At 47.1% G+C, this 25,500-nt stretch overlaps 1 protein-coding gene across 2 annotated transcripts in view; it reads left to right on the top strand.

Annotated features, from left to right (window-relative positions):
* Positions 1-25,500, top strand: part of LOC105428393 (uncharacterized) — a 151,845-nt gene that overhangs the window by 93,218 nt on the left and 33,127 nt on the right. For both annotated transcript variants that reach the window (XM_089073225.1, XM_089073224.1), the window contains 2 exons: positions 1,289-2,536; positions 8,041-8,186. In XM_089073225.1, the coding sequence (XP_088929351.1) occupies positions 1,289-2,536; positions 8,041-8,186 (1,394 nt within the window). The remainder of the gene's footprint in view (positions 1-1,288; positions 2,537-8,040; positions 8,187-25,500) is intronic.

Genomic DNA, 25,500 nt, shown 5'->3' with positions numbered 1-25,500 from the left:
ATGACAGAGATGACCGTATCGTCGCAGGATGGCCGTAATTGCCCATTCATTTTTGTCCCACAAATATAACTCTAATTTTAGATATCATAACCACGCCAGCTTTTTTGGCTGTTAATTACCTTCTCATTAAAGGGATACAGCTGTTTTTACAGCATTATACTTATGCTGGTGTATGAGAATTTTACAATCATTAGCGATATCTTGATTGTAAATGGAAAAATTAATTTTAATATATATTAAAATATAAAATATATATTTCCGATGCGATTTCTCAATTATTTACGTAGAAATATACGCGAGTCCACCTAAAGTCAAATCAACGGTTATCGGAAATAAAAAAGTTACCAAGGCGGTAACACAAATCATTACGTTCGCGCGACTTCTGCGACACGCGGTTTGATTCGAACTCGGAAAGCAATTAACGTCAGGCGAAACGGCACCATTTCTCGATCCGACATTTGCACAGTGCGTTTTCTTCTTGTCGATAAACGTGATAAAACGGACGAGTGCGCGTCGCGTAGAGCGCAATAGAAACGCATATAACGATGGTTCTCTCATCCGCGCAGCATCGCAGTACCGGATACGTTCATGACGCGGTCCGACAAAATAAAAATTGTTAATGAAAAATTAATTACGCGTAGGATAACCCACGAGCGGAATTGTGGTAGCTTCAAATTCAATCGGAGACGTATTGACGGTTACGATATATATCCATTCGTTTATAAGAAGAAGAAGGGCTATAATACTCCGCACTGAGCGAGTAGGCCTCGTACTTAATTAAGACGTCTACTGCAATTAGGTAGCCTTTATGATGGGCATAAAATCTGATCATTCCGAACACGCACGAATCAGGTTCCTCCTCCTCGCGACGGTCTTTGCTACGACAACATCTATACTCCACGTGACTAGCTACCATTTTCAGATAAAGCGATTCCCGAGCGGTGCGCGATCGACTCTCGTATACGAGCAAATTGCGAGACACTCGCTCGAACTCTTCATCGTCCGCGCAATCGTACGAGATCCTTAAAAACATTTATGGCGGTGACAATGACTCGTTTTGATAGTTGAAGAGATCGATGTATTTTAAAAACAAAAAAAGATCCGTTCGCATTGTGAAATATACTACTCGTCACAATGATGGTACGAACTTCGTGATGATAAGATTTTGTTTGTTTAATTAGATATTAAGCATAATGTAATATAAAAACGACTTTATATGATACATTTGCATTCGCGCGTGCATTACGATATCTCGTTTAACGTTCCGCATTTCCGTTCTGCCTTTCAGCAAGGATGTCGAGCAGCGGCGTGTCGAGCGGTCCGGTGAGCCAAGTCTGCCGGCCGCATTTCCACAGCTCGGTTCTCCATCCATGGTTGTCCGGCAGCAGCGCGGACACTTCGAAGACACCCTGGGGATTCCCCACGACGACGGCGACCACGGGCGGCGCTGTGAGCGACGAGAAGCCACAGAGTCCCCTGGGATCCTCGCTGCCGCCCACCACTGGAAGTTTATCGAGTCACGGTGGCGGTGGTGCCGGTCACCATCTCTTCTCCTTTCCACCAACACCACCCAAGGACGCCACGCCCGACAGCATTACCGCCAGCACGACCTCCAGCACGAACAACAATTCCACAAGCGCCAACAACAATAATAACAGCGGTAACCCTCTCTCCGGATTGGGGGGTGGTACTACCAGCGAGTACCAAGCGGCGGTCGCTCACGCGGCGGTGATGGGATTCATGCACTCGGCGCATCAGGATGCGCTGGGTGCATCTGGCGCCAGCTCGTGCGACATCAAACCGACGGTGATGCTCGGCCACCATCATGGGGCGCCCTCGCCGCCGCATCAGCAACATAACGGCTCCAACAACGGCAGCAACGGTCCCGCCGGCACGAACGGCTCGTCCGCCGGCCAGGTGAAGCAGCGAGAAGGTAATAACCAATCTGGCAATGTGACGGGCAGCCAACAGGCGAGTGCCACGCAACAGCAGCAACAACAGCAACAGGACGCGTATCAGAGCAACAACGGTGTGCCGGCCGGCGGCGGCGGTGGTGGCGGTGGTGGTGGCGGCGGCGGCGGCGGTGGCGGCAGTGGCAGTGGCGGCGGCGCGGCCTCGCCCTGTAGGGACAGTTACGCGGCCGCGGCCGCGGCCGCCGTCGCGGCGGCGACCAACAGCCACCATGCCACTTCCGGCTCGCAGTACGACCCGGCTGCGAGCGCATACAACATGTACCAGCACCTGCAGTATCCCACCACCACCCACCATCACCATCATCATCATCACGGCGCCACCTCGTCGTCTACCGCCGCGTCGTCCCACAATCCGCATAACGGCAGTGCAGCCGCGGTCGCCGGTATTTTCGGTCATCATGCCGCCGGTGCCGGCGCCGGTAACGCGACCGGCGGCCTAACCGGCGTCGCCGACTCGAAGCTGCTAGTCGGTCACGCGGCCGCGCACGGGAACACGCCGGGCTCGCCCTCCGCGCAGCAGCAGCAGCAGCAAAAGCCGAGGAACAAGTCGAGGACGTCCGCCGGTAAGCGGCACGCGCCTATATCACGGTTCTTTCTGTTTTTCCCTTAGGTTCTCTCCTTTCAGTTCATTTTCTTTTTATTTCGAAGTTCACCTTCAATTTTGATACGATATGTTTCATTCTTCTCTCGCTTACACGTTCCCATACGGGAAAAATGTTCTAAAGAATCTTGTAGCGTTAAAAAAAGCTCTTTTAAATTCTGTGGAAGTCTGGGAAAAGATATAATAACTAAAATCTGCCAGATAGTCCCATCTTTAAAATGTTAAAATTTTAAGATACGTTTTCTATAAATACAATATCTCTTGAACATTACCGATAAATAATATTTTTCCCGTATAAAACGTGATTTTTTTTTTCTTTGGATTATTTATATATCAGTTACTTTGCATAATGATTTGCTTCGACATCTTTAATTTCGCTTCTTTGCACCGGCGTCGATTGTTGAAATAAAAGGTATTATTAATATATAAATATATTATTAATATATAAATTTCTATTAATATCAAGTGTAGACTAATTATTTTTTTCAAGTTAGTTGATATTGTATTTCTTTTGTTTATTATATTGTCAAAACATATATCTTATATTTTATGCAATTTAGATAAACTCAACGTAATCGACGCCAATGCGTTTTTCTGATTTTATAATATTCATCTGTTACGTTAAACTTCTTAGTTCCTCAGTTTCATTTAGTCTTAAAAATATTACGTTTCTGTTGGGAATTATTTTTATTTCGCTTGTATTCTCCTTTGCTCAATGTCCATTCGTATTTTTCGAAAGTCGACTGGATGTGCAAAAGAACGAGGGATAATGCAGGTGGGATATTTATCATTTTCGTTTTGTTATTAAACTTACTTTATTTTCTCTTTATTTTAATTTTACTTTTAATTTAACCGTGAGCTTTCGGTGGCGGTCGTCTTACGCTTAAAGTTCGTTCAGAACACGTTCTTTCCACCCGTTTCTCTCGTTTTTTGGACGAGCTGTGTCACAATAGAAAGAAGGCGGAAGAGAGAGGGAGGCACTGATTGTGGTTTTTTGTATTTTGCCTCACTGATGTGTTTTTTGCGTGGCACCCACTCGAGAGAGCGAGCGTGAAGCACCACACCCGATTTCCGAGATGACACACGATATATGTATCTATATATCCCTATCTATATATAAATATGCATACTCATTTTACTCCTCCACACGTACATCGTACACATCCACACGGAAACACACATACATGCGCAAAGACAAAATATGCGAAAGAAGCACAGGTTTTTTTTTTCGATGTGGTGTGGCTAGCGCTGCATTTTTGTTTTTGTCACGGCAAAGCTCCCTCTCAAAGAGTCCACGGACCATTTTTCGATGGCGTATCCTCGGCAAGCATTTTTTTTTTTTTTATCTTGTCATGCGTGCACGCGCGGTCCGCGTTTCGCATTTCTCGCGGAAGATTTCGTAGACAATTACAGGTCGCGATTGTCACGCGCGTAAAAAGGTAACGCGTAACGCGTTACGAGGAGTTCTCTCGTGCGAGATCGACGAACTTTTAGGAAATTATCGCGTTCTCTCTCGGTGGCATCCGTAACACGTCGTGTCGTCGTCGAAGTGGATGAAGTCGCGGAGAAAGAATGGAGGAGGGCAGTAGAGGGGGGGGGGGGGGGGAACGAGAAACGGTTGAAAAATGCCGGATACGCTGATTGCGGTAATAATAGCTGGTCGCCTCTCCAGCGTGGCGCGGCGGCGGTGGCGGTGGCGGCGGCGGCGTGGTAAAAATCCCAATTCCGGGAACAATGGCCCCCGGCTTCGCGCCATGGAAGCCCGCTAATTGAATCGACTTACCACACATACACCAGCTAGCCGCGCGCGGAACCTCTTGATGACGACGAAGAAGAAGAAGCCAGACAGACCCGCGGCGGCGGGATCTGTGGCACTGGCCACATTCATTTAGCGACGCCTACCGCGATCGCCGGGAAAATCGACTGTGAGAAGGCCACGAAAAATGGCTTCCATAACGAGGAGCGTCAGACGAGGTGACGCTTGAGAGGTTGTCGATTGAGCAACACCTCACGGCACGAAAAGCAGCCGGTTAGACGCGGGATTAGCAAATATTTCCTTTTTTGCGCGCGATGGTAAGGAGGAGGTGGGAATGAGGTGGAACACGAAAACTGTACGGATACTGGAGATTCCCTCTTCGTACGAAACGAGAAACGATTTCAATCGTTCAAAAAAATGATAATTAATAATGGTAAATGATAAGCGGGGGGGAAAGCAATGAATAACGCATCGATCACAATCGCATGGATATATCCTACGGGCAATGTAAATGATGACTCGTTATCGATAAAAATGGATAATTTATTAAAGATATATTATTCTATTACGTGTTTAATTGGAGCCACGTGAACATTTCACAACTCGGTTTTAAATTTCTGAAATATCACAAATATTTATAATTCAGGAGTTAACAACGACCGAAAGTCAAGTCAAAAGTCAGAGGAAAACGTGGAGCAGGAGCTTTGGAGAAAGTCCTGTTAGATTCGAAAGGATTATGGCCGTGCAATTAACCGAGGAAAAGAGAAGGGTGATGGGTAGAAAAGAGAGATAGCCGTGGGGGCTAGCGCGAAATTCGTGACGGAACGCCGCTTCTTTCGTACTGAATCATAACTCGACCGTTGATGGCAGAAGTGGCACGGGACAAGCGGTGGCTTCCTTCCTCCACTTCGCCGATTTTCTTCGCCAACGACCACCTGCTCCGGCCCTACATACCCTCGTTCATTCGTTTCCGTGATCAAAATTAGAAACACGTGTCGTGACAGCGTCGCGAAACATCACGGTATCTTCTTACCTCATAGACTTTTTATTAGCATGAAATATTTGATGTAACGTAATAAAAAATAATGATAAACGCAATTTCCTATAATAATTTTGGTTTACTTAGACTGTGTACAAAGAAGGAAGGAACAATTCCAAACGGAATTTTACCGTGATACGGTATACCGCTTTATCGAGCATTTCGTGTTGTAATCCGGAAAGCTTCGGGAAAGTTGAAACGGAAGCGAAGGTCTAACGAGCGCTTCGTTGCATGCCTGGCGTTAAGGTCGGAGGTGATGTCGAAAATGGGAGCGATACCAGTCCCTTTGGGGTGAAACCGGCCATTTTAGCGTCACCTTCTGACACGAGGACTATATTTCGAGTACGACGCAAACGAGCGTCGTACCGACGTTTCGTGGCTGATATCCATCGTCTGCGTCACTGTCAGAAACTGTCCGCCCATTCGTTCCATCGTTATCAACCGATCGATAATCAAAGGGGCATTAGTTTCAGAGGAAATATATACACGCAGCGGAAATTATTATCGTCGTTATAAATCCCGAAAAGCGTCGAGCATCGATATCGGCGAAATCAATCGATGATAAATAAATACCCTGCAAAAAGTTCCGCAGAGAAACGGAACTTGCCAATGAACGATGCAAAGATGTGGAAATGGAAAATAATATGGCATCGAAGGGAACATCGGGATTTAATCAGCAATCACCGAGGCGTCATCGAAATCAAATTGGAAAGCACAGCGAGGGGATTAGGGGATTGGTCGCGTTCATGCCGCTGTTATTGTCGATGTAAGAGAGCGGGGACTCGGAGCACAGCAATCGGCGATCGACGGTGGTGGTCGTGGGTGCTCGTTATCATCCCCCCCCCCCGAATCTGCGGGTCGGTAAGACCCAAATCGAATTAAATTAACACCGCGAAGGAGCCGGGTTAGGTCCTTCCAATTAGAATCTGGAATCGATCCGGGCATCGAAACGAGTATTAGGCGAGCGTTAAATTTAGCGTCCCCGACTATTAGAATCTCCGTTCGTGATGCTCTGTGCTCCTCAATTACATTTTACACGCGTACGTGCACGACAAGCCTGACGAAAAGACTGACGATTCGATTGCTCGGTTCACAGATTCATCTACATGGCGAACTCGCAAACGAGCCGCTTGCGTGTCGACAATTACATGCGACCTACGTTACGTGTGCTAGAATTATTCCACCGCCGTCAAATTTCGCGTTAAATTGAGGTCGAGTCATTAATCAGCGACGCGTATTCAATCGATATTGCCATTATCGACACGACACCTTTTCGGAATTAATATAATTTTCAAACGCTACATATTCTTTATATACAAACGTAATGCGTCTCACGTAAAATAAATTACACTACAAATTTTTTTACAATAATCAAAGCGCACACACAAGCGACCGACGCCAGCGGCGGAATTGATGCCAGCCAACGGAGCCGCAATCCTAATCGTAGGATAATCAGAGGGTGGTTTTTACGAGGCATCGTTAACATCGTTCAACGGCCACCGAACAGAACCACTTTACTTTTACTTCGAGTCGCGCTCGATCGTATATGTGATCGCGTAACAATCGACAATCCGGTCTCTCGAAACGAGGGATCCGACGACGCAATTTAATAGCAATCATTTTCAGTAGCGGCCGATAAACTCGGCTATATCTTCGCGGAGGACGCAGCTCGGAGGACGATTCGTGAAACGCGCATTTCGGGAGAAGTGATCCCTTGATATCCCAACGGCTCCCTTCTTTCTTCCCGTCTAAAGTCGCGCGTTGCGAAAGATACAAAATTTATTTTTCACCGCTTTCACCCGCTTTCATCAAGCGCCAAGAACATACGATATGAAAGATCACGTCGATACTTTGAAGCATTTAGAAAATAAATTTTGCAATCTTTGAGCAACGACACGTTCCTCGTGTCACTTGGTCGTAGACCAAAAGGAAGGTGTGATCGCGAACGAATCCCGTTCCTTCGATGTATCCCCTTCTTTCTCTCGCAGTATCCTTGGGACTAACCAACCGCACTAACGTAAGTTTCGATCCGTGAATCCTATAAACGCCCATGGTCTTAAAGAGACTCTGCTTTTGCTCTGGTAATCGCTTGATATGGTATGTCTGCAACTCTGCATGCGAATTCTTTCTCACGAGTCACTTGACTGTTTGCAAATCTCTCTGTAAGCGCACGTTGATTCACCGAAGTCAAATGTAGATGCTATTACGTATTAAACTAAACAAAAAAAAAAAAAAAATCATTGAAATTGCTATTTATCACGTTCATGTCGATGCGTTCGCGTCATTATATATTTTACGTAGCGATCCGAAAGGCCACGCTGGTCTCGGAGAAAATGTCATCCCGCGAGGTTGAATAGTGAAAAGTGTAGAAAACAGATTGAGAATCGGAGATCGAAACGCCTATATATATTTCTGCATGGAAATTCTCAAAAATATACACGACAGCATGAAATGTTGAGAAAACGACGAATGCCTCTTCGCGCGATCAACGTGCTTCCGTGTTCGCGTGGGAAACGTCAGAATCGAGTTCTCGAGAAGAGAAGTTGCCGTGCTGCCTCCCGCTTTGACAATTCGATCTTGCGTTTCGCACGCGAGCACGAGCGAGTAATCTTACTGCGCGAATACGTTAACGCGCGAATTAATATGATTTTCCTTCCGTCGGGGTCCGTAGAGGGTCGCGAATGCGTGAATTGCGGCGCCACATCGACACCCCTCTGGAGACGAGACGGCACTGGCCACTACCTCTGCAACGCCTGCGGGCTTTATTACAAGATGAACGGTCAGAATCGACCCCTCATCAAGCCGAAGCGACGCCTGGTAAGTACCTAAGCTGAATTAGTTTCTTCCGAGCAAAGTATGAACAACCGTATGATTATTGCCGTCAAGCTCGATAGGAAAAGCGATTAATCAAACGACGATAAAGTATAAGAGGGAAGCGATAAAATAATTTAAATCATCGTAAAAATGACACTAACTGGAAGGTGATTTTTTTACTTTTTATATCCGAGATCGATTGCTAATCTTTAACAAGTAAACACTCGTATGTAAATTCACATGCAACATGCATATTTATGTTAGTTTTATTAAGGCTGGATCATTAGAAAATGTAAAATACGGAAAAAATGACGTGGAAATGTATATAGCTGATATTTCGCATGATAAGTATTCAGTGGTAATACATTTATTATGAACTTTATATATTGATATCTCAATCCCGATAAAAATTCTACGTCCGTTTTATAATACATCGTATTCGTAAAAGTGCGTCCTTGATCGCTTCCTTCGCGCACACACAGCGAAGGCACACACACACACACACACACACACACACACACACACACACACACACTTAATTAGTACACACAAGCGGAGAGAACGAAGTTATGCGTTTCTCGCGGTGTGTAGATACAGTAATCAGAATGCAGGATAAAACAAGGCCAAGTTAATTTCCTGTACTCGCTGATTAATATACGCTCCGCTCCTCACCACTGTGATTAACAGCTCCGTATCGCGGCGCGCCCGATGACGGCAGGTCGAATGATTTTCGTGCGGAGAATACGCCGGCTGCGGTGATTCTCTCCTATCGGAGAATACGCGCGCCTCGCGCAATAATCACCGTTAACGAGAACACCTAGAAATATCTCTCTCACGTAGGAAACGGGAGGAAGCACCTCCACGCGATCTAATCGATCGCAAAATTGATCGCGATCCGAAACGGAAGCGACGCGAGTAAGCGCACGAATAAATTCTACTCCGCCACACGTTGCGGCGGATGTCTTATGTAATAATTTTTACGCGCGACGAGGAAGGCCAAGTCGAAGGCCCAACGCGCGCTGCGAGATAGAAATCTTTTAAACTCGAACTAAACAGCTCGTTTCGAAAACTTCTTATCACGAGCGCATAAATGCATTCTCGCGGAGAGCGCGATACGCACCTTTACATAAAGAATACTTTACTTAAGAATGAACGGAATAAATTTTAAAAATGAGCTGCCATATATTAACTGTGACACACGATCTAGCAATCATAAATTCATATTTCCCATATTTAAGAAGGAAAAATAAGAGACGCACTGGTCTTTTTACGTTCGGTTTTCAGTCGCGTTTGTAAGGCGAGCTCCGCACGTATTAGGTCGCCGGCGTATTCGATCGATATCAGGAACGGTAGCCGGAGGTTTCGTGCGATCGGCTCGTAGAATTCGTGTGAACTCGATCTATTTTTGGCGACTCGGCTAGCACCTATGTAGATGGAGCAGCCTCGTCCGAAGTACCGATGCGGAAACTCGATACCACCGGCTCCGCTTCCTCTTCCACCGTTCGCACTCTCCTCCCAACTGCGACTTCGACCTAACTAAACACTCACGAAAATTCGCGGAATCGATCACGGAACGTCTGTTTTATGGTTTACACTTGCCGTCTCTCTAATCACGTATTAGAGAGGAAACCGAGCTCTCCTCTTTTTATCGCGGCGCCCAGCGCCATTTGCAATAGCGCAAGGCTGATCTTTTTTTTTCTTTTTTTTTTTTATTTCTTTACGCGTGACGTCCCAATCTGAACTTTACAAATTTTTAGCAAATTTTAAATATTAATGCAAAAGCGTTTTTCATCGGAGGTGTCCTTAGAGTGTGTGCGTGTTCGTGTCAACGTCGGCAAAATGAATCGAAAGTATTGCGCAGCGGGTGAGCACGCGATCTCCGTAAAAAAAGAAAGATCGTCGGACGCTCAATTAGACGCTCGGAGGTGTTCGGAGGTGCACTTTCATATGCTGTGTCAACCCTCATAGATCCGTTTCTCGCAAAGAGATCATTGCCCGTGAAGCATCTCGAGGCGGGACTCCAGGTGCATGCTCTCGTCACGAGAGAGCCCGAGATGCAACGGGCGATCCGGCGCATACCTCCGATGCAGAGAGGCGCACATTTCACTATCCCTCTCGTTGTCGCACTTTCTCCATGGTGCGCGATAGAGCAAGGCTGATGGATTCAAAAGTTTTTTTTTCACCGGCCGGCGTCGCCTCGCGAGTAATTATATGCCGGCCGCACGCCATGCGTTTCGTTAATTGACGAAGTTTTACAAACAGCATCGCCGCCTCGCAACACCGTGTAATTTTCCGCGACTTCATTTCTTTTTATTTCTCGTTTTTTTTTCCGTTGCCGTCCCGCTTAACGCATCGCGACCACTCTCTATCGCGAGTCTAGGCGCGCACGTCTCTGCGCGATTTCGCCGAATCCAACGGCGCGCGGCGCGAAACTTTGTGGGATTTCTTAGAGGAAAGGCGCATAAATTTAATAAATTTCTTATTACGCACATAAAATATTATTTCTGCGATTATTCAAATATCTAAATTTTTAAATGTAAAAGAAAAAGGAAAAGAGTCGAAATTGATCGAAGAATTAATCATTGACTTGTCAAACGATGGCTCGTTCTCTCTACACATCTCAAGTACACGGACTGTTCGTAGTAGATAATTCATTTGCTGTCGTCCATTAAACAAAGGCAATCGTTTCGCGAGTTTGCCATGACGACCCGTACGAGTACAAATATTCCGACGCGATGATGAACCGACACGCCCACCCATCATTCATCCGCGTGCACGCGCAGCGATGCCGGTGTGCGTGCGTGACGTGCGCGCGTAAAAACGCGGCCGCTCGATAAAATATGTATCGATTTAAAGCAGTGGGCGTACGCACGTGCGTGCGACACTTTCGGCGTTTTCCATCATTTTCCCCGTGCTGTTCCGGAGTTCCGGAGCACCCTCTTTTCCCCGACCGCTATTCACCACGCACCGCTTACTTGTCCCTATTTACTTCCGGATTAAAAATTCATGCGGCCACCCAGTCGAAATTCATCCACGATTGCCGGTTGTCTCGGCGAAATGACGGCTGATCGTTCGCGATCGATCGACCCCGTTCGGTAAGCGATGCCGTTTACGATAATAGCGAAGCATTCCGGAAAAATATTACGAGAAAGAGAAAGAGAGAGAGAGAGAGAAAAAAGATGTAATTTATTATTCAATGATTAATATCTAGGTGTGAAAATATAACGATGTTAAATTATAACAATTTAATTTACAGAAGAAACAAAATTAAATTTTTAGAGGAGAATTTGGAAAACCCGTAAAAATTTATTCCTTTTACATGTAAAATGAAAAGCTGAGTTTATAAAAAAAAAAAAAAAAAAAAAATGATGCGGTATTATCTAACCATTCCAAATCCCGGTTTAAAAAAGGGAGAGATGCACGCAAAGGCATATGCCTTCATCACAATATGTTTCATTTTTAGCGTGCATCGGCTGGTTTGAATCCAGTCACAGATGTGTCGCCGAAAAACGAAGCGCAGATACGATCTGGGAAACAAAAGACGGCCACCAGGTATACGCACGCGGGTGTGCACGCGGCCCACCACCCCGTATATAATAAAGTTGTGGCATATATTGCCACCGCTCGTGTCCTCTTCTTCCTTTGTGTGTATTGAGCTACATGGAAATTCCACACACACACAAACACACACACACGCGCGCGCGCGCGCGCGTATACGCACGCACGCATCAGGCACGCACACGCGTGCGCCGTGAACTCCTGCGACGGCGAGTTTCGATCAGGCAGATAGCAAGGGTTGCAACCCCCTCCCTCCTGTTGCGACCGACGTTCGCCATATTTGATCCTTCAGGAAGATAAAACGCCGGCTTGAACAGCTGGGAAATTTTCATTTTTTTTTTTTAAACCTCTTTCTTTCCTTTTAGTTCTTCTCTCTCTTTCTCCACCCCTATTTACCCGTTTTTTCTCGCTGTTACTTTCTATTCGCATTAAGGGTGGCTACCTATACCTTCGTGTACACGCTGGGAGTGGAACATTGCACTCATGTCGACGATATGGCGTCGACCTGCCGTTTCGTGAGAGAATGCGTGGAATACGATAAAATACTTTAATGTAATTCTTGATAATAGACACTTATCGAATTGTTTCACGTAATATAATTAGAAATATAATATGATTATCGCACGTTTAATTAAATTTAATTTATATAAAATAAAATTAGCGACGTATCTTTTTATATAATTAACATTTAAATATGCATTTTTATAATAAGTTAAATACTTTCGCCATAATTTACGTGACTATCGTTAACTTTACAACACCATTTATTCAATAAACAATCATTCGGAATATGAAATTTCCATTTTTATTAATCTTATTTATTTCCGATTTTAAAGAATTTTCATAACTGACGTTATTTTCTATGATTTTCATAATTGTTTCCCAATTGTTTTTTTTTCATGAAAAAATAATGCGAAAATTGCGGATTCAGTTTTGAAATCGATCCTCCACGACTCTTTGAGTCGAAGTCGCGAGCCGCGAGCTCTCGTAGTCGTAGGAGAAAAGAGGAAAGGCACAGCGTGAAGGAGAGAGAACAACTTTCTGCGCGCGGAGTCGCTCGTTAACGACTGTCCTACACGCTCCCCTGCCTTCCTTTTCTTCTCTCTCGTCCTGGCGATCCTTATCTGCGTCCATGCCTGGTCCATGCCTGCGTCCGTGCCGTGCAACCTTCGTCGAATTACGGTCCTCCAGGCGTTCCTGGGCATACCAGTAGAAACGCTGCCATTGCTGCAGCAGAAACAGCAATCTCCGCGAGACTGCTGTTAAACTCCCGGCCGCTAAAGATGCGCGATACGCCCATGAGAGTTTGATAACAAGGCAAAAATACATTTCGAATAGTCGAGACCGTGATTAAATTTCAAATTCGATTTTCTCTCTCGCGAGAGGCTTATGCAACGTAAGAAAAAGAGTAAAGATTTTCGAAAATGATTTCAATATTTATATTTTTCGTCAGAGATGAAGAAACGTCGAAAAATGTTTTTGAAAAATTATTCCGTTCAAGCCTTTCAAGGAGCGGCGAGGCGACCCCGAACTTCGTGGCGCGATTTTATCTTCTCGACTCTTCAGGTAGCCAAGATGGCGCGCGACCGAGCGAAAGAGCGAAAGAGGGACGAGCGAAGATCGTTCTCGGGTGCAAAGGGTTATCCCCATCGATCTCCGCGCGGAAAATGAATAGTGTGTGCGTGTGCTCTGTGTGCCGGAGTCGAAATTGTCCGGCGCCCCGCGCTCGCGCATTGTGTCCCCGAGGCATTAAAGGCTCCTTCATACGAATGAACGCACATGGTACACGAACGAACGAGTCAAGCAATGACTCCGCATTCATTTGCTGGGAATGTGGGACTTATTTTTTCCACGCCGAAGCATCGCGATTTAAGTGGCATAATAATCCGCATGAGTTTTTAATGGCTTTTGATGACTTGATAAAGTGTCGCCTAGCTGCGATCTTCCTAGCTGCGTTGTTACAGGCGTATTTTTAGAGGGAGGAAGAAAAGGGGGAGGGGATGGAGGAGAGGAGGACGCTTTCAAGACTCGCGCACGCTCTGGCGTGTCATTTATGGTGACGGTGATTGAACGGCATTAGAAAAAAGGGGTAAAAAGGTTTCTCTAGGACTCTTTTTCGTACTCGTCAAGTGCGCCCGCGATCTCGTAAAGGCGCGAGGTAATCCGGGCAATGACTTGGAATACGTCTTGCCGGCGCGCGAACTCGATTATTCCGCCGCGTGAAAGTATAATTCGCGGCGGCGACCAGCTCGTGTTTTTCGCATGCGCGCGCCGTGAAAATTTCCCTTCGCGTTCGCTTTTTATACAGACAGACACACGCGCTCCGGAGCGATGAAAATTTCCACATAATGCACCGCGCGGGCCCGGTAATTGCTCTCATGACTCGTCAACGTTACGGTTTAATTCATGCGCTGTATCCCGACAGTCGCTTTAAATAACTTTTAGATTCCTTTTCTTTTCTTATTTCTTTTTCTTTTTTTTTTTTCCCCTTTGCCTGGCCGATACGTGCAACAGTTCTCCTCCGTTACCTCTCGAAACCTGTTCTGAATCATAGATTTTTCCTCAAACAAAATATCAATTTAAAATCATTGGAAATGCCGCTACTAATTTTCAGAAAGCCGACACGCGAAAACTGTTAATCACACTTTACCCATTTGTAGATTACTTATTCATTAAATTACGAGGCGGGAACGCCATTCTTTCTCGCTTTCTCTCTCGCCGGTAAAATTGGAATAGTCTCGACGCGGCGAGAATCCACCGATGATATTTTTTTTCTTTTCTTCGCGTATATACGAGAGCAAGCGTATCTTATGGTGGTCTATGAACAGCATCGCCGTCGGTGGCACGTCGGGGGCAGCAACGGCGGCTGAATTATGTACCAGATGCAAATACTGCCGATTGTTCAGTGCCGCCGGCGTGTTCCATCCATCTTTCAGCTTCCTTGAAAATTCCGCTCATGAGATACGGGATTTGCATCCGTTCACACTTTGAATACGACGCTGTCCTCACAAGCAAGATCGGCATTCGTCTCTCTCTCTCTCTCTCTCTATCTCTTTCTTTTTTCTTTCTCTTTTTTCTCTCGTCCAGTCATACTCTTCTTTCTTTCTTTTACTTTGCAACGCCGATCAATGTGCGTCGAGACTCTCGTGGCGCCTTCGGAATCGATCCACGAATCTCGATCGCCGATCAACTTGAATTTACACAGCTGCTGAACATTCCTCGCGAAACTGCGCGGATTCACGTTTCGATGGTGAATAAAAAGGCACACTCACACGTCCCGGTCTATTAATTCTCTAGTTATTACATCGCATTAACTACAAGACAGAACTATCGTATACCGTATTATATGGTACACATATTGTAACAGGAAAAATGATTGTGTCACGATAATTGTCGTATTTCACAGAATCGCGAGAAATTATAATTTATAAATAGCGTAATACCGTAAGAGGCTCTTAATTTCTAAATAATTTTCCAGTGCTTATTAATTAGACTTTGCCATTCTTTTTTTATTCCCGATAATGTAAAATTTATTTATCTCATAATCGATCGGTGAATTGGGACGAGCGTGCAGCATGCGCCTCGTTTTCGAAAGGTTTTAGTATCCTTTCCGACGCGGTGTACGCGCGTATAATTTTCGATAGAGAGCGAGAACGAAGGAGCGAGAGATAGACGAGCCAATTAGATGGGCGTGTGCGCAGACCAAACGAAAATAAATTCAGCAAGGAGAAGGTGAGAGAGGGCCGAGGTGTGAGAGAAGGGCGCGTAACGAATCGTCGTAACCTATTAACTTGTAAATTGCTTCCGACTGTTGTGGGCGAGAGAGGCGCGCGGCGCTCCACGCATAAATTCGCGAAATAAATCCCGGGGCTTGTCGCCTCGGCAAAACGAGACGCGTGACAAAGTTATTGGATCCCGTTAGCATAACCGAGGCGGTAACCGAAGACCGATTAGATTCTGCGTCGATAATCCGTAAAATATTGCGCGTACCCGCGCGACTTCGCGCGTCAAGGAGGACGCTGACGTCAACTCGTTGATAGGCTCTTGCGGGATTTCCGTTTAAACTCGACCCGGAGACCCGGAGGCGGAATGCGAGGGTGAGATAAATGACGATGGCTCCGAAATTATTTATTGCGCGCCGAAGTAGGCCTCAAAAGTCGGGTGGCTCAATGTCGATTTATAGCGGATTGTAAGCGAATGACAATCCCGTCTATTCGCTCGGCGAGACATGACACGATCGCACACTTCAATCATTATTGACGCGATAATTCAAGCCGGTTGTTTTTGCCCGGCACCGTTACTCCGCGTGTGTATTTGCTTCTTTTTTCTTCGTTCCGTGGTACATGGCTACTTAAGATTCGGTATGCTGCGATTGGACGGCCAGCTACGGCCGTCCGACAAGCCGATCGATCATCCGCTCCGGCCCAAAGAAACAATTGTTTCGTCGATAGAGTGCCGCGGCTCCGTCTTCATACGCGTATATTTATAGCCTCTGAACTCTTTTTATTCATCCATGAAGGACGGGTTCAGCGACAGTTTCGCGAAGTAGTATCACCGATATCCTATCAAACAAATTTACAACGGCCTAGTAGCGACCGAGAGGCTGAACTCGCAATTATTATTTATCATTATAAATTTTCGAATTAAATAAATTCAAGCAATAATTTGTCTAGACAAATTTACTTATAAATAAACCTACCGCTAAAATATATTTCGGTGCTTGAACCGTGCACCGTCTCGGACTTTGCCCGCAAAGTGTCTTATCGCAATTATCGCCGCAGAACGCTCATCACGCCGAGCCGAGAAAGCGCGCAAAAATTTTTCTCGCGTGCGTCCACCCGGCCGTCGTGACCGTCTCGAGAAAATGTTTACGTCGCCGCTAGTGCGAAGGCTCGTACGCGATGTCGAATCGAATGCTTTCCCTCCTTGTAAGAGCGTGAAATTGTTTCGCGTGCGCCTCGCGCGGGAGGCGAGCGCGAACGGACGAATTAACGATTTAATCGCTCCGCGCGAGGCGGTCCCCCCCGAGCCGATATCGGCCCGTGAGTTATGCAAATCATTATTCAAATCACACCGGCCGTTGTTACGCGAACTCGCCCTCTAACGAAGCCCCAATCAACTTCTACCTACTGGCGGGCACGCGGTGCACCGCGTCGAAGGCGACGAAGCGGCGAGGAGGAGAGCAGGAGAGCGGCGCGGATTCGTTGCGCTCTAAACTACGGTGTGGCGTGCACACGCAGGTGCGCGCACCGCTATCGCGTTACACGCTTATCAGTCGAGGGAAAGAACTGCCGCTTGGACATAGACAAAAAGTTTCCGGCGAAAACACGATTCCGGCCGGCTCGCGATCTATCAATTCCATCGCGAGCAGAAACGACACGAAGAAATTGCGTTGTAACGCGAGAACGAATTAATTGTTAACTATTTGTCTGATACCGGTATATGTACAACTCGCGAGACGTCACTGGAACGTAAATCATGTAAATGTAATGGTTCGATTCGACGGTTGCCTGGAGAAAGGGGCAGAGAGAGAGAGAGAGAGAGAGAGAGAGAGAGAGAGATATGTACCCGACGAGATGTATCAATATTCCTGCCATTGTGGAAAAGCGTCCCGTCTTTCCGAAGCGTCCTCGATTCTAATCCTTTCCCATGCCACCCCTCGGAACGCCCTATATATCGACGGCGGTTTAAGGCACCGCTCGCCCTTTGTATTCCCTACGTCAGGAGAAGGGGATCTTCCTCTCTCGTTGAGGCAGACGAGGATTTCTCGCCGGTTCCCCAGGGCAGCTGCGCACTCTATCATTGGTCGCGATCTCGATGTATCCCACCCGAGTCCGGGAAACGACCCTTCTAGCAATCAAGGACCAATCCCATCTCGCTCGTGTCCCGCTGCAGCAGGAGGGTAGCGGAAACCCCCCGCGGCCGCCGCCGCCGTCGCCGCTGCCACCCTTCCTTCATCCTCGCGCACACTCCAGCTCAGACGAATTCCTCCCTTCGAGCTACCCCTCGCGAACGGACGAGAGAAACTGAGTCGCTAGGTGGGAGATTTGACGGTGATTTAGGAAATGGTGGCGCATGCTGCGGGCGCACAGCTCGACGGAGAGACGAAGGGGAGGGAAGATAATTTATTTATATAGTTTCGTTAGGAGAAACTGTTAGGATCTCTAAGATTATACCTGCGAAGCGGATGAAAATGAATGGAACGAAAGGAAGGCGTTGAAAGTTGATAATTGCAGATTAGGTGTTTATTCTCTTTTAATTAGGATGATAAATGGAAATATAGATGAAATAAAGCGCGCGCGCGCGCGCGCGCGCGTGTGTGTGTGTGTGTGTGTGTGTGTGTGTGTAGAGATTTAGATTACAATTGAATTAAATATGCACTTTATTTATTATTAATTCGAGCGGGTTCGAAGGATTTCGTAATTATGGAAACTGCAGATATGGGAACTGTATAAATATCGGTCGGCGCGTTCAAATTGAACTGTATTGTCCCAGACAATGGCAATATCATGAATTCTACGGGTAATCGTGTCTAAAGACGTGCTCGTATTGTGCGAGTTAATCCAGTGGCATTACGACTAATACCTCTATCAGTAGCAGCACCCTAATCCCACCAGACACGATTGGGAATAACGATTCCGGAGAGGTCGTACACTTCTCCCAAAAATTCAGACCATTTCCAGTAGCTTTTATCTGTCTTTACGTCCCATCGAGTATCGACCTCCGGTTAGAATCGGCAATCGACTGCGTCTGAGAAAAACGCCAATGGAAAAGGGTCGCGCTGGTCCAATCTTAAAAGAATCGTCCTGGAAGTCCATAAATCCTCCGCCGAGGAAGGAGGGAGGGGGAGCGGACAATCAGAGGGAAGGGAATGCGCGAGATGGAGAGAGATTCTTCAGTTAGGAAGGAGTGTGAGGAGGAGAGGAAAGAGGAGAGGAGGCTGACCGGTCGACTCCGTCCACCGAATTGGCCCCGCGGGCACGAAAAACGCGTGACACGGTGGCACTCTCGAATAAATCAAAGTGGCGTGAAAATCAATTGTAAGACACTCGCCTCGCGTGTAGTCGGCCCGTCAGCCACCATCGCCACCACCACCACCACTACCACCAACCACCCCCGGATGCTTCTCCTCGTTCGGTACGTTACCCGGACAAGCCGCCGTCCTTTGTCCGCTCCCCGATGCTTGCCTCGCGCGCCTCTTTGTCCCGAGTGTGTACGTACGCGCGTGTGAGAGTGCACGCGTGCGTACACGCGTGTACGCTTGCACGCCATAGCCGGAACGTCTGCGGCTTTCGCGGGAGAGGGCGGAAGGGGAGGGCAGACGCGGAGCGACGGTAAAGTCAATACGGACGTGGCGGCGCGCAAACGCCGGCTACCAGCCAATGCGAATGTCGCCCGCGGCGCATGGCGTCCACGGGAGAGCCGCCGTCACGGCGCTGAAATCGTTGCCCCATCTTGTGAAGGAAGAGGAGGAAGGTGGTCGAGCGAGCGTGAGCCTCCATGGAATTTCGGGGATCTCATTGCGCGAACTGGAATCGTGGAATTTTAGGAAGAGATCGGAGGAGAGCAGCCCGCGTTTCTTCGCCGACCGACACTTCCGGCACGAGTCCGAATCGAGAATCCGGTATCGGGTATGCGGAGTATCGTCAACAGCGAGAGAATGTGGATGTTCAAGATGGCGAATAGGCGATCCGGATGTCGATCTCGACTCCGCCACCGAGACTCCGCGCTCCGTCTCCGTCTCCGTCCGTCCGTTCGCGGCCGATGAATTATTTATGCCTTCCTGCGTTTTGTGCGACAAATTCCAAGAATGGAATGACCGGGATCGCCGATAATTTATCATGCGTGTCGACTGTAAAATCGTTGGCGTGTACGACAATAAAGCCGCGTAGCTCACGCGCGATTTATAGGTGTATTCACCGATTCAAGGATCGTCCAGCTTGCGCGCTCCTGGAATCGCGCGTTTCAAACGAAATCTACGCTCTCTTTCGTACTTTATCCTGATTTCACGCGTCGCCGATAAATCGAGATGGGATAAAATTTCATGAAGGAAAATCGATAACTGTCATTTCTCTTCTCGAATTCCTCCGCTCCGAAGTCGAACGCGTATTGTTACGCGCGCATCGCTTATTAAAATATCGCGAATCGCTTGTGGCAAATAGCGTCAATTAATTCCTGCTGCTTATAACGAAGGTGTGAGGAATTAGCCTTTGCGCAAAACGAAGCGTAACGTTGCGGCTAACGAGAGATGTGCCAGCCGGCCGTTGGCTCTTGCACACCCTTTCGCCCTTACAGTCGTGAAAAACGGGGGTGCGAAGGGTGAGTGACAAGTAATGGCCGCCGCGAGCGTTATTTATTGTGCCGCTGCCGTGCACACGCGAGAGAGGCGTAGGCGTAGCGGCAATTTCCAGCGATAACCGAGCCAGCGTGAGCACGCGGCTCGTCCTGCGATTATTCGCCGCAAGTGAATAAACGACATAGCCACAGAGAGGCAGAAAGAGGGCGAGAGAGAGTGGCGAGCGAGCGAGCGAGCGAGAGAGAGAGAGAGAGATATAGAGAAAGATTTTCTCGACAGTCGAACGTCGTGATTAAATGATCTATCACTGCACCTTCGCTTTAATCCTTCGCCTTGGAATCTAACATATGAGTATGCCTTCCGTACTTTGAAGGCGATTTCACGATTGAAATTTTCGATATCGCAAATTCATCGATCATATCTCTCTCTCTCTCTCTCTCTCTCTCTCTCTCTCTCTCTCTCTCTGTTTTTCTCATATATGATTTCTGAATGTGCTCGAAATTCTTTCATCAGAAAGATAGATATCCCGAACGAGGGCGGACTTCTCGCGACTACATTCTATCTTCGCGCACGGAGGAAACTCGCGGACGGTTGCGGTAACCGGCGCGGCGTTATTTATTGCGGCCGTATAAACGCGAACGAAGGCGCGACGGCTATTCCGAGCGACAGTCATGGACTTCATCGCCAAGACACATTTACTGTTTCCATCATTAAGGCGTCTCTAAATGTCACGCACGCGTAAAGAACGCTTAAAAACTGCAACCGCTCCGTCTCCGGACGTGCGTACCTCGTCTATCTCGGGAGGGGAGGAGGGGGGAGGGGAAAGGTGGGAGAGAAGGGGTAGATCTTTGCGCGGGGAGACGGGGGCCAACCTCGTTCGCTATATCGTTCTCTCGGGGAAACATTTTCTCGAAATTAGAAATTCGATCGCTCCCCGCGACCCCAGCACTGTTGGTCGATCTCTCGCGTTTGATCGCGGACGTCATCGCCGTCGGCGGGCGCGTCCGATAATTATACATTTGTGGCTCGAGGCAACGTGCAACGAGACGACGCGGCCGCGGGAAGGAGCGGCGCGAGGAAGAAACGAGCGCCGCTCTCAGCATTTACCATCCGCTCGCGAGAGCTCCGCGGCAAACATAATAGAGACAACATAATGGCGCTATAAATAAATAATAATGCCACGGTCTAAACGCGGGTTATAGGAAGGCTAGAAAGGCTCCTCTCCGCGTAGCTAGTCGTAGGTGTTCGCCTCGCGATTTCTTATACTGCCGCGTGACACGCACGGTCTCACGTTAGCGTGCCCCGGCGTTAATAAAAAGATGATCGGGAAGCGCGCCCGTCGAAGCGAGGGGAGCTGGGGACGCGAAGAGGAGGAAAGAGGAAAATCCACCGTGGAAGATGAATGTCTCGTTCGCGCGCTTCGCTGATTAATTAAATCTCTGTATTAGCATAAGTGCGGTGTGCGATCGAGCGCGTGGCGAATGTAATTCCGCGGAATCGCTGGGCTCCGCTTCTCCGCAAGGTTGCGTCGTATCTCGGTCGAGATGTCTCTCTCTTTCTCTCTCTCTCTCGAGGAGGAGGAGGACGCGAATTCACCGTGGACATCTTCGTGGAAGGATCGCTTTATTAATCCCTCGAGACGGAAATCCGGGATCCAACATTCTCTCGAACTTGTCTCTTTCAATAGAAGAGGAACCGTCCGTTTTGCTCGCGGGGAAAACACGGACGTTGATTATCAATGGATATAAATATAAATCTTTCGCGCGGGAAGGACATTCAAGGCAAGGTAGATCGTAGTATAGAGTAATCGTAGAGATCGATTTGAAACAAAAAGGCGTTTGAGAGAACCGCCCCCTTACGACCTACGATCGAGGACTCTCGCGAATCGCGATGAAACAGATCTTCGTGCGAGGCAGTAAGTGGCAGCGGTTGAATAATCGCCGTCGCTAATCACGCTGATCGTTGACCGAGCAGATAAGAGCGCCGTGTGCTCGAAGAGAAAAATCCGTTTGATGAATGACCGACGCGTCGAAACACGCTGCTGGCATCTGCCTCGCGTCACTTGACAGATCTCGACCCCTAGCTTTATCAAGACGGACAAGAGAAAGACATTTTTGCGATCGTTTATTATCCAAGGGGTATAATTTTCTTCTTATGGAAATGACGATACGGCGAGAAACAGTTTATTATTATTATTACGTATTCCCTTTATCGTAATACACCGTGATGTTTTATTGTAATTATCACAAATTATCATAAATATAAATGCAGGAAATAAATTACGATGAATGCGAGATACAAGAACTATGTGCGGATACTAAGATTAAAAATAACGACTTAAAAATAAACTCGGTTTACTACTTTTTTCATTATCAGGTATTTATTATTTAAAATTTAAAATTACGATATAATCATGCGTGCGTCGCAACTCGTTGCGATTCCGATTAACATATTCCGCGATAATGTAAAGAGCACAATGTATAAATTACCGGTAAAAAAAAAAAAAAAATAGAGCATTAGGAAAATAATTTTGAAACGACAAAAACAATTCTATGGATCGTACAATCAGTGTTGGAATTAATTCAGATTAATTATTGAGATTGGAGGAAAAAGGAGATTCAGATTCAGCTCGATAAATTTCCTTAACTGAGGTTATAATTCAATTTTGCCTAGCGTTGAAGTTGAATGTCATAATAATTTCGCGAAAATGAATTAAGACTGCAGGAAAACCGCGCGGTATCCTCAATGTCGCGAAAATAGAGGTATATACACGCGGACGTGGCGGCGGTGTTGACGTAATTTATTCGACGCTCGGATGATAAATCGCGTATTAACGCGAATCACACGAGAGGTGTCTTTCTCCGACGTCGTAGGAGCCATGCCATTAGAGCTCCAAACGTCACGGTATTCAACGTCCTCGCCAGCAGCTCGGGTCGGTGCATTACGCATTATCATTGATACCGGTATCAAAGTAGCAAGGCTGGCCACCTTGCCCTAATAAGCCGAACAGGATATTCAATCCTGCCTGGATCGCGCTAGTGTGCGTGCATTGTCTGACGTACGCGCGCAGAACGGTTGCACAATTCTTCCTACCCACACGGACAAACGCACTTGGCGTTTGTATTAACATACAATCACGCCGATTTTGCGCACGTACACGCCGCTCGATGAAGTTCCACGCGGTAGCTTTCGCGGCTGAAATTGGACATCCATCATGGGATTAATCGTCGGAGATAAACTGGAGTATCGGTATTCTGCGAACCCCTCGAAAGTAGTAGTTGGTAGTCGACGAGATGGGCCAATCGGAGGCGAAGGCCTCTAAAATAAAATTAATATACATTAAGCGTAAACGACGCGATTGTATTTCGTGCGTAGTCGCACCTTGCGTTTGGCGGCAAATTTCCCAAACAATACATAATTGTCTTTTATTTTTCTCTCTGTAAAAGGCTAATTTTCACCGAGATAGAAAGTTCATTCGTTTCAACTTTCATTAAGGAATTATGAAAGGGAGACGCAGGCGTTGCTCTCGTAGCGAAAATATGGAGGACCAACGTTTTCCTCAACGTTGTTCTAAGAAAAATGTGCATGGAGACAAGAGAGTACCGGTGGACACATCGCTCGTAAATTTTTCCATGTGCGATCTTACTCGACCGTAGAGCGAGTCTCGGCATTAACGGCCGGTACGTGTATTCACGCATGAGAAGATGCAGTACGTGCGTGCGTGTGCGTGCGTCCGTGCATGCGTGCGTGCATACACGCGTGCATACGGCAGCCGTGGTGGCAGGAGCAACGTTGTAAAACGATTTAAATGCCACACGACCCGGTGGTGTTACACACCTGGATACTACCACTCGACTTGTCTAATATCTAAGTATGTCTCGTACGCAGCACGAGGCGATGGCGGTGGATGCAGAAAGAGAAAGCGAGAAAGAAAGAGAGAGAGAGAGAGAGAGAGAGAGAGAGAGAGGGAGAGAGAGAGAGAGAGGGAGAGAGAGAGAGAACGCGGAGAGAGGGGGAGGGGAGAGAGGAGAAAGAGAGAATGCCAGAAGCAAATATGTGCTTGAAAGTATGCATCAATCTGTGTTATGCAAAACACTTTGAATATTAGACTTAAAAGATAAAGTACAAGTGTAGAAGAAACGTGCGTGCCGCGATTGCTTCTCGCGTCACGCTGCACGCCGCGTAATTAGACGTTCCGTAAAAACCTCGCGATTCGCGCGCAAATTGGAAATTACAGTTGAAACTACGACGTCGCGCGGTAATTGCGGCGTAACACTTTTGGAGATTTATTTCGCGGCGACAAGTCGAGAAAATGTCACTGTCGCGGACGGAGGACGTCCGATTCGCGCGACAACGACGAGAACGACGAGGCAAAATAATTAGTCTATGATTGGTATCTGCTCTCAACTGTTTTACACGCGGACAGTTCTACTTTATATGCGCACGGGGAGATCCTGCCACTGATAGAAATGGGCGGCAGATAATAAACGCTCTTGGCAATGACGACGGCATCGGTACACGGCGGTGATTATAACGATTATAAAGGAGGTCCGTAGTAACGATTAACGGCTGATCGAAAGTAGCGCAGATAAGCATCGCGTCTATTATTTTGCATGAGTACGCTAATTCGTACGCAACAATTTTCACCAAACCAGCGAAAATCGCTGTAATCGATTACTTCAACGATCAGATTTCAATAAGAAAAAGAGAGAGAGAGAGAGAGAGAGAGAGAGAGAGAGAGAGAGAGAGAGAGAGAGCCACCAAAGACTACGCGGGAGAATAATCTTGCAACTTGTATGATATTAGATCACTAAAATCATACTTAGACAACTATCGCCATTTATGTTTAATTTAAATTACACATGCCTACACGTCGTGTAGTTTACGCACTCGGCCTCATATGCACGTGGACAAAACTCGTTCTCTCTCTCTCTCTCTCTCTCTCTCTCCCCCCTTTCTACGATCGTCTTGCCTACGCTCCGGACACCCGTTACGTGGAATACGTCCGGACGAAAGTACAGCCGGAGTGTGGGTGTGTAAGAGGTCCAGCCTTGCCTCGGACGGAGGCTGGGTGTGGCCGTGACTAAAAGTTCACTAGAGCACTCTTTAACACACTTAACACGCGGTTTCTCCGCCGAGCGAACGACGAATCGCGCGCCCATATGCCAGGTACATACAAATTCAGGCATATCCATTCGTATGGCACATTCTTTATCAGCCGAGATTCCCCTTATCTCTCGGCGATCTGATCTCGAGACCGACGAAGATCGAGATTGCAGATCGTTGCGTAATTCTGAGATTTTCCGCGAGCAACGCGATATTCTGCCCGACGATCCACCGACTGACAGCTTCGTATAATTATAATTATAATTATAATCGCTCTAATTATAGCTCTTGACTCAAACTAGTATCTATATTGATCTCGTTTCATTCTTTTTCCTTTTCCCGCTCTACCGGCAACCT

This window comes from Pogonomyrmex barbatus, unplaced genomic scaffold, assembly GCF_055798465.1.
Source record: "Pogonomyrmex barbatus isolate J1 unplaced genomic scaffold, ASM5579846v1 scaffold14, whole genome shotgun sequence".
Classification (NCBI taxonomy): Eukaryota; Metazoa; Arthropoda; class Insecta; order Hymenoptera; family Formicidae; genus Pogonomyrmex; species Pogonomyrmex barbatus.
Note: the sequence above shows the minus strand (reverse complement) of the source record. Positions and strands in the feature narration are given on the sequence as shown.